The 17,723-nt window shown below is 40.3% G+C and overlaps 1 protein-coding gene across 1 annotated transcript in view; it reads left to right on the forward strand.

The window, feature by feature from the left end:
- LOC117519333 (espin-like protein) overlaps nt 1-17,723 on the forward strand; it is an 84,226-nt gene that overhangs the window by 5,033 nt on the left and 61,470 nt on the right. The window contains exons 3-5 of the mRNA XM_034180688.1: nt 4,404-4,590; nt 4,699-4,881; nt 4,969-5,100. Coding sequence (XP_034036579.1) covers nt 4,404-4,590; nt 4,699-4,881; nt 4,969-5,100 — 502 coding nt within the window. The remainder of the gene's footprint in view (nt 1-4,403; nt 4,591-4,698; nt 4,882-4,968; nt 5,101-17,723) is intronic.

A 17,723-nucleotide genomic window follows, 5' to 3' on the forward strand; every position in this document is an offset into this window, starting at 1 on the left:
CTTTCACACCTGGGCTAACGTAGAGTTGCGTATTGCGGCGTACCGACTATGCCGAGTTATGCAGCTCTAAGCAAGTTTAAGCAGCTCTCTGGACCCTCGAGTCACAGCTGGAGAACACTTAGTGTGTTTTGAAGGGCGGGACCTTACAACTGTACGCCATGAGGCGAGTGCGTGTGCCTGCTGTCCTCACGTGGAAATACATAAAAACATAGATCACTTTTGGCACAGGCTAGAGTGGTCACTCAGTGCGCACACCGGCAGGCTGCTCCATGTGAAAAGGACCATCTGATCATGTGAACACTCAGTTGGCGATCTGAATGTCACACCACCCATGTGAGCTGTGGTCCACATGATGCTGTGTCTCTCCTTCAGCGTGCTGCTCGCTGGACACACGTATGGGGCCAGCAGGTGTGGACATGATAAGTGCGCACTGCTTCATTCATGTCATTTCATGACTGTACATCTGTGACCATGGGTCATCTACAGAGGAACAGAAGGATCATACTTGTATTGTCCGCTCGATAAGAGGTATTCAATAAATTGTGGTGTTTTTATGAAGTGTGGTTTTTAGTTTTTTTCCCCACAACACTGATGTCTGCAGACAAAGGGAGGCGTGTCTCCCTGCAACCTGCAGCTGTTCAGATATCTGCGCTCACAAGTCACAGCCGGGGAGCACCTGTAGTGGCTGGTATAATATGACATCGCATAACTACACCGTGAAGCACGCATGTCAGCTTGCTGTCCTTACATGGGAATAAATTAACACATATCGCTTCAGCTGACCACGGCACCAGCGCACCACAATTTTGGTGAATATCATGCCATGCTGAGAATCACTGTGAGGCACGTCATTGTGGGATTTCCCCACATTGCAATAATTAAAACACATATCACATTTGCAAAGCGGTCACCAGCAGATCACTGCGCACTGGACACGCCATGCCGGCTGATGCGTTCATGAGACGGGACCCGGCTCTTCATGGGACGAGAGCCCGGCTGATGTCTTCATGAGCTGAGCACATTAGGTAATTCATGTGAAACATAAAAGGGAGAACAATAATCCACGTCATTTCAGTACATCCTGGCTAAACAGAGGCTAAGTCCGCTCTTTATAACAGGAAATAAGTATTATAAATTATGGTGTTTTATTAATTTTTTTGCTCCGCTGCTGTGTGCGCGACTTTCCACGTGCTCAGACTGTGTTCGTGCACGCGAACACGAGCGTCCACGAAACCGTCGCCGCAGTATCGTGTATGCCTGTCCAACCGTGTGTCGCTCCCGACAGGAAGTGGAATGTTTCGCGCTTCCCCATTTCGTTTTTTGTTCATGGATTTTCTTCCAGTTTCTGCGCCTTTCGTGTTATGTGTGAAGGGACCCTATTTGTGTTAGTGTCAATAATAAATAATTATACTTTTCTTTGTAAAGCAATTTCAGAGGAATTCAGAGTTGTGCAACAGAACCCATAATAGACACAACAGGTATATTAATATTAGATTAAAACTTAAAATCCTAAAAACTAGAAGTGAAGACATTGGAACGAAAAACAAAACAAAACAATACCTGGCAACCCTCAAAGGCTACATGCCTTAGAACAAAGTTAAGTTTTTGCCTTAAATTTTTTATCAGAAGTTGATTGCCTTACTTCAACTGGCAGAATGTTCTACAAAGTGATTTTCAGTACTTTGTATTTTTATTGTAGTATTTCAGCTAATTCTCACAGTGTTATGCTATTTTTAAAAATCCAAAACTGTTCCAGAATCAAATAATCTCTTCCTCGAGTCACCGCTCATCCCTGTACCAAGTTTTATTACAGTTTTACCTTTCATCATCACTTGGGCTTCTTTGCACATAAACTTTATTCACATCTTGAAATGTTTATTTTGCTTTAAGGAAAAAAAAATAAATAATTTTTGAATAATTGTATTTGTAGCAGGTGTGTATTGGAAAGCTTAAATTTACATGGTTAAACCCTTAAATATTTCTCTCTCCCATATCTTTTAACAATAACTTTATTTGTATAGCAATTTACAAAATGACCACTATTAAGTACTTTGTAACATCAGTACAACAGAACAATAAACACAGATTTTAAAACCCAAGAATTAAAAATGTTTAAAAAAATGTAGCCACTAAAAAAAACATTATTTTGCATGCTTTTTACTGGTACATGTTTAAAATACAAAAGCTAAAATGAGTACCAAAACAATGCATCATTCTTTAACTGCCAATAAACAAACAGCCCCTGAACCACTAGAATCCCTGCAGTCATGCAATATACACATGTGCCAAAAATGGTTTCTTTGTGGTTCATGTAATATGCAGAACAAAAAACAAACTAGGATCAAAAATCACAGTTTTTCACTTTCTCACCATGTACCATGATGATTCCAGCTGATCGTAGTGACATGTCATGCTGTGTTACTCATCAACATGTCAGTCTTTTAGAGGTCAGACTGAGACATTTTGTAACATTCAGTTTTTCATCCCAGATGGGCAAAGGGGAGTTTGTTGGTTTCTTATCAAAAACTGTTGAAGCCACATCTGAAATAAGTTTTGAATGAATGGATGAATTTAGTTGGCACACACAGGTCCAGAACAACAAAAACTTACAACAAAAGAGAGAAATTGTCCAACAATGCACCCATGTGCCCGAAAGGTGTAGGCAGAAGCAAAAGCTTGTAAATGCCTACCCCTTTAACTAAAATCAAAAATTACACATATGTATATAAAATTATACATATACCCATCATAACTACTACAAAGTATACATTGATCCATGAATTTGAATTTCAAAAAATACACAAACATGCAAGCAGGAGTGCACAACAAAATCAGAACACAATCAGTCACAAAACGACAGAATCAATAAACCTAGTTTAACATGCCACAGCAAGTAATCAAATAATTTTTATAGAGTCATTTAAAACCAGTCAAACCACAGTGATTTTATATTATCCAGGTAACCATTCAAAATATTTACACCTTTGACGGAAACACAATGACTTTTTACTTAGTTCGAATCTTTGGTTTCTGAAATAATAATGTTCCTTGTAAATTGTAACTGGAGTCCCTCATTTCAAACAGGTCCTGGATGTGTTGTGGCAGAATTCTGTTTTCACTTTGAACATAATTTGTATTTTAATGTAATCAATCAAGTCCCAAAATTTTAAAATATGCAAACGGACAAACAAAGGATTTGTTGGCTCACGATGAGGCTTTTTACTAATAATTCTTATAGCTTTCTTTTGAAGTAAAAATATGGGATTTGTGTTAGATTTGTAGGTGGTTCCCCAAACTTCAATATAGTAGGTCATCTACGGAACAAGTAATGAGTGATATAAAGTAACTGAGTGTTGGGGGAAGAAGTTTTGTGCTTTATACAAAATGGGAATGATCTTTGACATTTTAGATTTAACATAATTTATATGTGTTTTCCAACTTAAGTTATCATCAATAAAGAACCAAAGAAATGTAGTTTTGTTAACGATTTCAATTTCAACGCCGCGTATTTGTACATTTCTACATGCGTTCCTGGGCTTATTACCAAATATGATTCACTTTGTTTTAATAAAGTGAAGCAACAATTTGTTAGAATCAAAGTTGACTTTGGTATAGAACTGATTCAGCTAGTTTCTGGGGCTGATCTGGAGAAGACGACACATTCAGGTATTTTAGTTGGATAATTGATTTTATATATATATATATATATATATATATATATATATGAACACTGTTTTATTGAGATTTTACTCAGATACACTACCAGTACAATTCAACACCTTATCAAAAGTGCCAAAACATTATAGCGGTGCAACAGTCCAGTTCCATCCTGTGGCATACATTACCTAAGTATCTGTTGAATGCGTAGACAGAGCATCAAATTTAATAGAACTGTACTTAAAAAAAAAAAAAAAAAAGAAACACCAGAAAACCGACACGCATGCACTAAGAAACAAAATCCACAAAGCTTTCAGATGAAAGGTCCGTCATTGTTTCACATTGTGAAGCCATATAAGCCACCGTGAGAGGTTTATAACAGTTAATGCTCAGTCTTCTTCCACTAAATCCAGGTCTTTCACAAATAAAATAAATTGCCCCCAAATCTTCTCAAACAAGTCTGATTTCCCTCTCTGCATAGATGTTATTTTTTTTCCAACTGTAGAACTTGTAACATCTGCCTAATCCAACAGGTAACATTCGGTCTATACATTTTTTTCCAAAATAATGCGATCATTGTTTTGGCATTTAAAAGGCACAAATCTATCAATATTCTTTCATTTGGCATATACGTATGTGTGGCCCATATGTGTGACATGCATTGATAATATCTTACAAGAATTGGCAGCATTTATTATTATTTGTTGGGTTTGACGCTGATGAGCTGAGTGATACCTCTGGTACAGGTGTGTGAACCACCAAACAGGCATCGGTGCAACGCCTCTGTACCTGGCATGTCAGGAGGGACACCTGCACGTGGTGGAGTACCTTGTCAAGGACTGCAATGCTGACGTCCACCTCAGGGCCAATGATGGCATGACCTGTCTGCATGCTGCAGCCCACATGGGTCACCACGCTCTGGTGCATTGGCTGGTCTGTGCAGAGAAGCACAAACATTCAGAAAAGTTTCTGTTGCATTATTAAATAGTGCTTACTGTGTTTGTGTGTTCAGTCAACTCTTTTCTCTGTGTTCCCAAACAGGTGACTTCTACAGATGTTAGCCTGTTGTGCCAGGACAGAGATGGTGCAACTGCTCTGCACTTTGCTGCCAGCAGGGGGCATTATTGTATCTTGGAGATCCTGCTTCACATGGGTTCAAAGGTTGTGAAGGATTACTGGGGAGGAACTCCTCTTCATGATGCTGCAGAGAATGGAGAGCTGGAGGTTGGATATAAAAGGGGGGGGGAAATGTTGTTCACAAAGCAATGATTTATGTTGTTTACTGATCTGTTGTCTCATTTGTTCTGACAGTGCTGTAAATTGTTGTTGGCCTATCATTCAAACCCTTCAGACAGAGATATTGATGGGTTCACTGCAGCAGACCTGGCAGAGTACCACGGTCACTCTGAGTGTGCCAAATACCTCCGTGCCACAGAGGAACATGTAAGCTGTGCTTACCTATAGCAGAGCTTCTTTTTGTGTAAAGCCGTAGTTCATAGCCTCAGTGTTCATATATTGTTTTGACATAAAAATTCAAGCTGGAATGAGTAGTACAGTTAACCACAGACAACTGGAAGGGATTGAAGGGACAAAACTGAAGAAGCTTGAGCCTTACGTACCGACACATGCTGAACATTTAATTGCAGGGGTAATATCAGTTCAGTTTATTTTCACACGCACCAAATCATGGTATACATCATCCCAGAACTCTAAACATGTGCAAGGTCTAAACTTGACTCACCCTGTGAGCAAGCATAATTAGTGACTGGTAAGGAAAATTTCCCTCACCATTTCTTTGATTATAGGAAAAAACCGCAAGCTGAGCTGTGGCCGTACTAAAATTACAAACAAAAAGCACAACAAAAGATTGTTAGAACCTGTCAGGCATGTTGCACTTAAACAATAATATACAGTCAAGTTTTCACAATGATGGGATTGTTGAAAACACAGTCAGAAAGTGAAGGTTAGAATCAGTAAAATGACTGATGATTGTGATACCAAATCAGTCATTAAAATAGGATATCAAGACTTGAGCATTACATTTTCTTCTACTTTCACTTAGAATCTTAGACCCAATTGTAGAGATGAAAAATAACACTAATGCGGACATCATTTACTGAAACCATCTTGAGAGAGAGACTGAATGATATTCCACAATGTACAAATTTGAATATCGAGAACAACTTTAATAGTTTTTGTAAATTATTTCAGAAAGTCAAAAAATATATATGTATTCTAGATGCATTACATAAAACTAAAATGTTTCAAGCATTTTAATTCCAATTTTAATAATTATGGCCCTCCACTCCAAAATGGGGGGGGGGGTCCTCAAAATATTTAAATATTTCATAAAATGTATCCAAAAAATGATTTATAACACATAAGTGTTGAACTTGTGATAGGTATGTTCATTTATGGACTCAGTACTTGGGTGGGGTTCCTTTTGAATGAATTACTTCAGTGCAGTATGGCGTGGAGGCGATCAGCCTCTAGCACTGCTGAGGTGTTATGGAAGCCCAGAATGCTTTGATAGCAGCCTTAAGCTTGTCTGTATTGTTTGGTCTGGTGTCTTTCATTATACTCTTGGCAATACCCCATAGATTCTCAAGGTGGTTCAGGTCAGGCCGGTTGGCTGGCCCATCAAGTACAATAATACCATGGTCAGCAAACCAGTTACTTGTACTTTTGGCACAGTGGGCATGTGCCAAGTCCTGCTGGAAAAGAAAATTGACATCTCCATAAAGCTTGTCAACAGACTGTAGTGTGAAGTGCTGTAAAATCTCCTGGGAGAGGGATGCATTGACTTGAGAATTTTAAACACAGTGGACACTAACAGCAACACCAACAGGTGACATTTCAGCCCAAATCATCAGTGACTTTGGAAACTTCACACTGAACTTCAACAACTTCGATTCAGTGCCTCTCCACTCTTTCTCCAGACTCTGGGACCCTGATTAACAGCTAAAATGTTTAACTAAGTATTACTCTGGGCCTAAGTTTTACTATAGTTCTGGACTAAGTTTAATTGGTTGATGAACCATGTAAAGAGAAGTTGAGTTCATTTAACTTTTCTGCATAATTAAAGTGGGATGTGACGCAGTATCACTTTTTTATTTAATGTCTAACCTAGGCGTTACTGGGTCTGTTTGGGGTTCTACCTTCAAAATCAGGTCATTTAGGATGAGGGAAGCCAAAAATATGAAAATGATTAGAGCTCTTGTGGTTTGTAATCTTATCAAACAAACATGTAGGTTGTGATAGCAATTTTGTTTAAAGGCAAAGAAAAGGTGAAAAAGAAAATACAAATACAACACACATTAAACAGTACAACTACATTAGTGGGTGATCAGTAGGAGAAAATAGTAATCAACAAACCCTCTGGAATGCATCCCTGTGCATCAAAACCCCCATATTTTCTGGGGGCCTTGAGCAGACCCCCTACCAACAAAAGTCCATTTTCACTAAAAAGAACCCCCATTTTAGATCCTGGCTATAGGCCTGAGATTTTAATTTCTGTTGAATGAAGTAAAAGTGGGGGTGGTGGCCAAGTGGTTAGTGCACTTGGTTTCAGTGTGGAAGGTTCCCGGTTCAAACCCTGCCACATTTCTACATGTAATGTGGAGTTGCATCAAGAAGGGCTTCCGGCATAAAAATCGTGCTAAATCAACTTGCAGATACACCTCAGACGCAGCCGCCGCAACGCTCCGCCACAGGAAAAACACCTCGATTGGAAGCCTTAAGGAGAAGTTGGAACATGTCCTGCCTATTAAACAATTTCTCATATACTCACTCCACTGAAAGCCATCAAAAGCCGCCTGGATTTTACAAATGGTTATCAACACGGAGGTGTTTTTCCTGTGCCACCGCACCGCGTCGGCTGCGTCCCGACGCGCGGACCCGTCCGCACGTCTTTCATTAAAAAAATCTCCTTTAACAGTGGAATATCCGGATAAAATGCTGAAACCGACTTCTTCTGAAACTTCTCTGTTCTCTCACGACGTTCTGGATCAATAGAGCCTGAAATGTGGAGGTTTTCAGCTTGAACAGGCTGACGACGGCGGCTGAGAGCACTGAGCGACGTCTCGCACCATGAAAAGTCCTTAAAGCGACAGAATCACCTCAAAATCTCTCATCAGCCGTTAAAATTTTCACTGAAAACCATCTTAATTTTTCGAACCGTGTCCACTTCGATGTGTCTCACAGGTTTAGAAAAAATTTTGATCAAACAACGCGCCAGTCTCTCAGCAACGTCTCAGACAAAGGAATTCCGACGAGGGGCTGGACGACTCCTCCCACAAGGAGTGCTCACAGGCGAATGACGTCACCGACATGCGCACGAGTGTTCAAGCATGTCTGACGTAAAAACATATGAATGAAATACATATAGTTTTTGAAAAAAATAAAAAGGACCCTTACTTTATTGACAGCCCTCGTATATATATATATATATATATATATATATATATGTATATATATATATATATATATATATATATATACACTCAACAAAAATATAAACGCAACACTTTTGGTTTTGCTCCCATTTTGTATGAGATGAACTCAAAGATGTAAAACTTTTTCCACATACACAATATCGCCATTTCCCTCAAATATTGTTCACAAACCAGTCTAAATCTGTGATAGTGAGCACTTCTCCTTTGCTGAGCCTAATAATTCCCACCTCACAGGTGTGCCATATCAAGATGCTGATTAGACACCATGATTAGTGCACAGCTTGCCTAGACTGCCCACAATAAAGGCCACTCTGAAAGGTGCAGTTTTATCACAACAGCACAATGCCACAGATGTCGCAAGATTTGAGGGAGCGTGCAATTGGCATGCTGACAGCAGGAATGTCAACCAAGAGCTGTTGCTCATGTATTGAATGTCATTTCTCTACCATAAGCCGTCTCCAAAGGCGTTTCAGAGAATTTAGCAGTACATCCAACCAGCCTCACAACTGCAGACCACGTGTAAACCACACCAGCCCAGGACCTCCACATTCAGCATGTTCACCTCCAAGATCGTCTGAGACCAGCCACTCGGACAGCTGCTAAAACAATCGTTTGCAATAACAAAGAATTTCTGCACAAAACTGTCAGAAACCGTCTCAGGGAAGCTCATCTGCATGCTCGCATCCTCATCGGGTCTCGCCTGACTCCAGTTCGTCATCGTAACCAACTTGGGTGGGCAGAGCTCACATTCGCTGGCGTTCGGCACGTTGGAGAGGTGTTCTCTTCAACGGATGAATCCCAGTTTCACACTGTTCAGGGCAGATGGCAGACAGCGTGTGTGGCGTCGTGTGGGTGAGCGGTTTTTCTGATGTCAGTGTTGTGGATCAAGTGGCCCATGGTGGCGGTGGGTTATGGTATGGGCAGGCGTCTATTATGGACGAAGAACACAGGTGCATTTTATTGATGGCATTTTGAATGCACAGAGATACCGTGACGAGATCCTGAGGCCCATTGTTGTGCCATACATCCAAGAACATCAGCTCATGTTGCAGCAGGATAATGCACGGCCCCATGTTGCAAGGATCTGTACACAATTCTTGGAAGCTGAAAATGTCCCAGTTCTTGCATGGCCGGCATACTCACCAGGACATGTCACCCATTGAGCATGTTTGGGATGCTCTGGACCGGCGTATACGACAGCGTGTACCAGTTCCTGCCAATATCCAGCAACTTTCGCACAGCCATTGAAGAGGAAGTGGACCAACATTCCACAGGCCACAATTGACAACCTGAATCAACTCTATGTGAAGGAAATGTGTTGCACTGCCTGAGGGCAAATGGTGGGTCACACCAGATACTGACTGGTATCCCCCCCCCCCCCCCCCCCCAATAAAACAAAAACTGTACCTTTCAGAGTGGCCTTTTATTGTGGACAGTCCTAAGGCACACCTGTGCACTAATCATGGTGTCTAATCAGCATCTTGATATGGCACACCTGTGAGGTGGGATGGATTATCTCAGCAAAGGAGAAGTGCTCACTATCACAGATTTCGACTGGTTTGTGAACATTTTTTGAGGGAAATGGTGATATTGTGTATGTGGAAAAAGTTTTTAGATCTTTGAGTTCAGTCTCATACAAAATGGGAGCAAAACCAAAGTGTTGCGTTTATATTTTTTTTGAGTGTGTATATATCTATATATATATATATATATATATATATATATATATATATATATATATATATATATATATATATATATATATATATATATATATATGATTGTTGCTATTTAAAAAAAATTTTTTTTAAACATTTTGCTTTATAAGTAATGAGTCAAGAATATATAAAAATAACAAAAAAATAGCACTTTTTTCCACAAGTAAACAAAGCAACATGCTCATTGCTTACACTACAGAAGTAGCAGAAATGTTTGGGGAGGGGGATCCTGTCAGTGAAATGTTATGTGGATCTTTTAATGGGTTTATATACAAGATTTTTATTTATTTTTTTATTTTATTGGAGAGCAACAGTAGTTGGCACTGTTAACCCTGCATCAGTTCTCTCTGTCACAGTGTGTCTGTAACAGGAAATAATTTATTATTATGAATAATAATATTGATATATTACTTGGGTGAAATACTGTTAAAAATATAATTCAGGCTTGCAATGTATTAAAACTTTGAAATTGCGTGTGTTTAAAATAGAAGTAATAACAATAATAATAACAATCATAATAATGATAATAAATACATGTATTTATGTGACATATTCCAACCATATATACAAGTACTTACAAAACTAAAATGTTAAGAGTTTATAACACTTCTCTCCACCACCACACAAACCACCCAACCAAAACAGCTCTTTTGCAAAGTATTGTTCCTCATTCAGTGTATGGGGAACATATTAATTTAAATTTCTTTTTGGCTATCCTGTTTAATGTTACTTAAATGTAATCTCACTTGTGTCAATAGTTTTTCTGCTGGTGCACTATGCAGGTATTATGTTTGTTCTTTTTGTTTCCAATTGGCCACAGCTGCTAGATTGATTAAAAAAGACTTCAGATAGGAAATCAAGAACTGATTCCAGATGATAACAGTTTTAATTTTTTAAATCCATCACAATGATATTCCTCAGATGTTATCCTCTTATCAATGTCATCATGCATTTCCTGACTGATCTGTGTTGCAGATATGACATCATGACATCAAACTGACTGACATCAACTATACTGTTATGCTCATTAACACGTGCAGAATCCTCATTTACATACGACTGTCTATATCATGGTACTGCCCGCTATCAGTTCCATCTTTCTTTTAGTCAATCTAACACAAAACTCTCTCTACTCCAACATGAAAAAGTTTGGATTGCCCATGAAATTTAGCACTCAATATGTGGGATCTTAGTAAATCAGGCCCTAAATTTTACAAAGATCCCACATATTGAGTGATAAATTGCATGGACAATCCAGACTTTTGTGTGTTGGAGTTGGAGATCAGCCAAAGTTCAAAGATGTCAAAAATATTATCCAAAAAGCACATTTTACAAAATATCACTGCAAGTAGAAGGCCTTGTGAGATGATGTTCAACTCGTATCAATCAGTCAGTCATTTGTAATCAAATGGAATAGTGATGTTACAAAGACATTAAAGTTGTCCAGCCTTTCAAATTTCACAGAGCTGAAAAAATATAGTTTCTACAAAAGGCAAACATTTTAATTTAAGTTTCTTTTTGAAACGTGTTATAAAATTACAGCTCATTTTAAGGCCCCTTTACACATAGTCCGATTTTGGTTGAATTGCGCATAAAGTGTGCATGAAGCAGGAATTGTATGCAAAATGTGTAAAATCATAGCTGTATCCAACACCTCGTACACCCGTTGCTACAACTATTTGCGCACAGCAGCGGCTGAAAGACAGAAAGTGCACTGCGCAAACCCTTCGAACACTCTCGCAGCAGGTGTCGGCCAAATTCCAGGTGACACGCACGCACATCTAACACCACTCGCATGGCACTTAGAAAATGTGTGGCCAGTCGCACTTTAATATGACAACAGTCTGTAGACAATCACTGTTGGGCTGGATGTGAAATTTGTCTAAGTGCCCTCATGAGTGTGGCTGTGCAAACAGACACAGTGAGTTGGTGTGTGTGTGTTAAACTGATAGGAGGTGTGACTGCTGACAAGAGCAGCTGTGGGGAGCTGTGGATCTGGACATCAGGGCTGGAGAACACGTACTGTGTTTGGACAGACATGGACTAACAACTGCCCACTGTGATGCGCGTGTGTCTGCTTGCTGTCCTCACAGTGGACAAAAATAAAAACATATATCGCTGTGGCAACGGGCTACAGTGAGCGCGTGGACACACAGTGTGCACATTGACAGGCTGCCCCAGGTTGAAACGGACCATCAGATCATAACACACATTGGCCGATCTGACTGTCACATCACCCATGTGAGCTCTGTTCCACACAGTCCTGCGGTGCACTGTCCACAAGACGTGTGTCGGGCAGGACACGCCGCCAGCAGATGTGGACATGATCAGAGCACCCTGCTTCTCATTCATGTCATTTCATGACTGTACGTCTATGACCATGGGAACCATGGTTTCTACAGAGGAACAGGCGAATTACACTTGATAAGAGGGATTCAGTGAAATGCTTTAAATACGCCCATCTCTGTTGATTTCAGTCATTTTCCCGCAGTGTTTATAGGCCAGTGATGGTAGCTTAGAGGTAAAGTTTCGAGCTGGCAATCAGTAAAGTGCAGGTATGAATCCTGTGGGCGGCATGTATTTTTTTTTTCCTCAACAGCAACGCGATGTGATTCCACACGTACCAGCTGTTTTTTATTTATTCCACAGCAGCGGCGCAATGTAGTTCCACACATACCAGCTGGTTTTTATTTTTTATTTATTCCACAGCAGCGGTGCGATGTGGTCCACCTTGTCCCATGGAACTGTGTTCCATGCTCAAAAGACTGTGTTCCTGCTCGAAAGACACCATCGCGTGCATGAACTGTCGCACCGGGATCGTTCACGTCTGCCCGTCGCCGCAATGTTTCGTGGTTCGCTCATAGGAGCTGTTTTGCTGTGAGCCGCCCTGAGTTGTACTTATTTGCACTATGTGTGAAGGGGCCCTTAAGGAGGAGAGCATATTTAGCCTCGGGGGAACTCCATAGCAAATATTTTATTTTCCTTTTAACACTGTCTGCAAGAGGAAGTGTGTGTGCTCATGCATGTGGTTTTGAAAATGTTTATAAATGTTTGTCATAAAAATTCTCCAAAAGAACAGACAGAGTCTCCACTACCAGCTGCATCTAGCAGACACTGAGAGTCACTGGCTTCTCCTGCTGCCACTCAAAGCGACCGCACCCCAATTATACGGAACTTTATGGTTTAAAATGTCTTAAACTAAAAAGTTAGAAAAAAAAATTCACCCTCCTGTACAGTTGTCATGGAGGAGGAAACTGTATAGAAACTGTATAAAACTGTTTTTGTACCAGGCTGTAAACACGTTTATTTCTGCTGTAAAGGTGGACATATTAACACGGAGTCTTATGGGAAAGTGCTCTGTTTTGGAGCCAGCCTCAAGCAGCCAGTCAAGGAACTGCACTTTTCGCTTTGGCCTCTTTTCTATTGAACTCAGGTTGCTGATTGGTAATCAGTCATTTGGTAAAAAGTCAATCCAGTGGTAACCAAGTATACTTCAGTGACCTCGTACCAAAGACATCCTGTCATTGCCTTAAGTCGGTTGTTAAGTCTCACAACTTGGAGGAAGCAACAAGACCCAAAAGTCTTAGACCTTTGTTCTCCTGAAAAAGTATTGGCATTGACAGACACCTCTGTTCAATGACCTCATGACTTCAGAAGCTTTTCACAGGCACCAAGGCTGAGGACCGAGAGATAACAGCTGACTGCCAATATAACGGAATGTCTCAGATACACTTCTGATGACCGAGTCCAGGCAGTCTTTGGCAGCCTGGATCTTAGTCTTGAACCAGGACAATCATAAACCCCGAAATGACTACACTCAATAATGTGATTGGTGAATATTTTATTAAAACATTGTTTGTGCTGTTGTTGCATGTTCAAGTCGGGGGTCAGTTTACGAAAATATTTCTGAACGCCAGTGAATTTTGCTCTTGGCAACCTTTCATGATACATTATTTTTCTGTCTCTCATTCAAATGGCTGTATAATAATGGGACTACAATCACTGTAAATGGTCAACTTTGAGATGATGAAATTGTTTTTTTTTTTTCGTAGGAAGTGTCCTAAGTGGTCAGTTCTGGCGGTTGATTTGTTGAACCTGTCTGCCTCCAGGTTGTCGCTGTTTCTCTTTTTCACACTTTGCTCACTGCTTTTCATGCAGACAACACAACAACATACATAGAGCAACAAAAGCTGTGAGCCATAAATAAGTGAGCAGAGAAGAGCAGCAGTCATACATGAAGAGCCAGTGAGGCGTGGTGAATGATCTCCTGCAGAAATACTCCCCCCCCCAACAATAGAGAGCTAATTAGTGCAGGAGCCAATGCATCGTCGAATGTAGCCGGAGTCGCTGCCAGCTAGGAGCGTATCAGTTACCCCTCTCCAGCGGCTCAGGTGGTAAGCCCAGGGGCTGAGCCGGTTATGAGATCCACGATCTTAAGTTTCAGTGTTTTGGCCATTCTCATGCCTGGGACTGGCAACTCTATCCCTCTGTGGAGTTGGAAAGCAGGATGTCATTGGCTTCAAACACATGTTTGATTGTGCGTCATGTTTTTTTTTTCCAGTGGCTTTAAAGTGCAACAATTGTCACCTCTGTGTAATGTTGGTAGCACACAGGATGGAGAATCATGTTTCTTGGCAATCTGGGAGTTGAACAAAGGGGGTCATCTGACAGAGTATCTCTAATACCACATAACTGATTTAAGTCCTGCCCCATGATAGTCAAAGAACAGTCCTAATAAAGAGCTGTATCAGGAGTCATCGCTTTAATTACATTCCTCGACGTGTCTGACATTTGTAAATTGCTGCATAGCTCACAGGTTTCATTAGATCTAAAGTGTCAGTGAGATAATCTCATTTCCGAGCAGTGACCTAAATGGATCAGGATGCTGACCAGCAAGCTGCATGATTTGGCCTTTCTGAATGATTGGATTGTTGACAATGAGGTCAGGAGTCTCATCCTCATCTCAGTTCACACGAACAGCTGTAGTTAAATAAACAGAATGTGCTGTGAGGCTTACTTCACACACATTTGTAGTTTCAGCTGCTTATGCAGAGTAATCAGGCCAATATACCATTGTTGGACTAAGGTATTTTTAGAATTTTTGAACCCAGAAAACACATTGTTGTTCCATTTATCAGCAGTTCTTCAGAACATCATGTACGTTTTCCCCCCATCTTTTTCCCCTGGGAAACAAAACATTCTGTAATAGATTTAAAGTATCAGTACTGTTCAGTAATAGTATGATACAAGATAAAGGATCTTACAAAGACTGGCTGGATCTCATTTACTTGTTTGTCAGGCAATAAAAACATAATTGTTTCCATTTGTTAGCATGTTTCCATTTTTTAGACATGTCAGCCATGATGTACAACCCCAATTCTAATGAAGTTGGGATGTTGTGTAAAATGTAAATAAAAACAGAATACAATGATTTTTAATTCCTCTTCAACCTATATTCAATTGAATACACAAGACAAGATATTTAATGTTCAAACTGATAAACTTTATTGTTTTTGTGCAAATATTTGCTCATTTTGAAATGGATGCCTGCAACATGTTTCAAAAAAGCTGGGACAGTGGTATGTTTACCACTGTGTTACATCACCTTTCCTTCTAACAACACTCAATAAGCGTTTGGGAACTGAGGACACTAATTGTTGAAGCTTTGTAGGTGGATTCTTTCGCATTCTTGCTTGATGTACGACTTCAGTTATTCAACAGTCCGGGGTCTCCATTGTCGTATTTTGCGCTTCATAGTGCGCCGCATATTTTCAATGGGAGACAGGTCTGGACTGCAGGCAGGCCAGTCTAGTACCTGTACTCTTTTACTGCGAAGGCACACTGTTGTAACACGTACAGAATGTGGCTTGGCATTGTCTTGCTGAAATAAGCAGGGACGTCCCTGAAAATGACGTTGGTTGGATGGCAGCATGTGTTGCTCCAAAACCTGGATGTACCTTTCAGCATTGATGGTGCCATCACAGATGTGTAAGTTGCCCATGCCATGGGCAACTTACACACCCCCGTACCATCACATATGCTGGTAACAATCTGGATGGTCTTTTTCCTCTTTTGTCCAGAGGACACAGCATCCTTGATTTACAAAAACAATCTGAAATGTGGACTCATCAGACCACAGCATACTTTTCCACTTTGCCTCTTTGCATGCTAGAGTTTTAACTTGCACTTGTTGATGTAGCAACGAACTGTGTTAACTGACAATGGTTTTCTGAAGTGTTCCTGAGCCCACGCGGTAAGATCCTTTACATAATGATGTCGGTTTTTCATGCAGTGCTGCCTGAGGGATCAAAGGTCACGAGCATTCAATGTTGGTTTTTCGGCCTTGCCACTTACGTGTATAAAGTTCTCCAGATTCTCTGAATCTTCTGATTATATTATGGACTGTAGATGATGGAATCCCTAAATTCCTTGCAATAAACTGTTGGACTATTTTTTCACGCAGTTGTTCACAAAGTGGTGATCCTTGCCCCATTTTGCTTGTGAACAGCTGAGCCTTTTGGGGATGCTCCTTTTATACCCAATCATGACACTCACCTTTTTCCAATTAGGTGTTCTTTGAACATTCATCAACTTTCCCTGTCTTTTGTTGCCTTGTCCCAACTTTTTTGAAATGTGTTGCAGGCATCCATTTCAAAATGAGCAAATATTTGCACAAAAACAATAAAGTTTAACAGTTTGAAAATCATTGTATTCTGTTTTTATTTACATTTTACACAATGTCCCAACTTCACTGGAATTGGGGTTGTATATGTTGTTGTTTTTCAGTTTAAGTTGGAAAGATGAGTGTAAAAATAATTTTGACTGAGAAAACTTGTTTCACTTAAAATGGGAGCCTGTTGACCTTTTTTTGCTTCAGTGCATTATAAGATTTGTAATAAAAAAAAACAACCTAAGATTGCTTAGTGATGAAACCCCTGTTTAGTATACTGTAGTAACCAGGCGCAAGTTCAGGTGGGTGAAGATATTCTCCTGATGTTACAAGCAGTCTTTGCTTCCATTTGGGTGACAGATGACATTCTAGTTGATTGAAATAGAGGCAGTGTTGCCCCTCTCTGGAAAGGAAAGGGTGATTGTCTGGATCACTAATGTTACCTGCCTTGCCTGACACAGAGAGCACAGCTGCTTCTCCACAAGATTCAGTGCCTTATTTCCTACTCAACAACCAGAGCAGTCTTGACTTAGGCTCAAGGAGGCAATCTTGAGCACATCATATGAGGGGTGATTGAGAAGTTTTGAGCTTGACCCAGAAAAAGGAGGGCAGGGTTCTTTTTACATTTTGACTCACCAACATTTCTCAAGAGTGTGTGAAATTTTGACTGACTGGGTGCTATGTTGAGAAATGTTCATTTCTCAGAATGGAGAAATGGAGAACCACACCCTACTTTTTCTGGGTCAAGCTCGAAACTTCTTATTCACCCCTTGTAGCTCTGTAAGTACTCATGAATGCAAACGTGAGTTTCAACAGGGCATCTTTGCAGACTACTTTGACTTTCACAAAGTGTTTGACATTCTGATAATGTGTGTTATATCCTAATAAGTCCCTGGATATCATAGCTGACCTATACGCTGATACTGTCAGTGTTGTGCAAAGTGGAGGCAGAGTCTCTTGACTTCTTCTCCTTGAATTCTGTTTTTGTCAGGTATTTATTCTCCCTCCTATTCTGTTCAGTACTTGCATGGACTGGTTGTTGCGTTAACCAGTGGAGTAACTGAGAAAGATGATGTGGTCTTTGTGGAATTGGTGGATATCCTGATTACAGCACTTGAGAAGCTGAATGAGAAGTCTGAGTGTCTGGATTTGCATTTGCCCTGAATCAAGAGTGAAATCCAATCTTTCAGTGACTTCCTGGACTTAGCCATCAGTAATGCTGAT

This window comes from Thalassophryne amazonica, chromosome 10, assembly GCF_902500255.1.
Source record: "Thalassophryne amazonica chromosome 10, fThaAma1.1, whole genome shotgun sequence".
NCBI classification, from domain to species: domain Eukaryota; kingdom Metazoa; phylum Chordata; class Actinopteri; order Batrachoidiformes; family Batrachoididae; genus Thalassophryne; species Thalassophryne amazonica.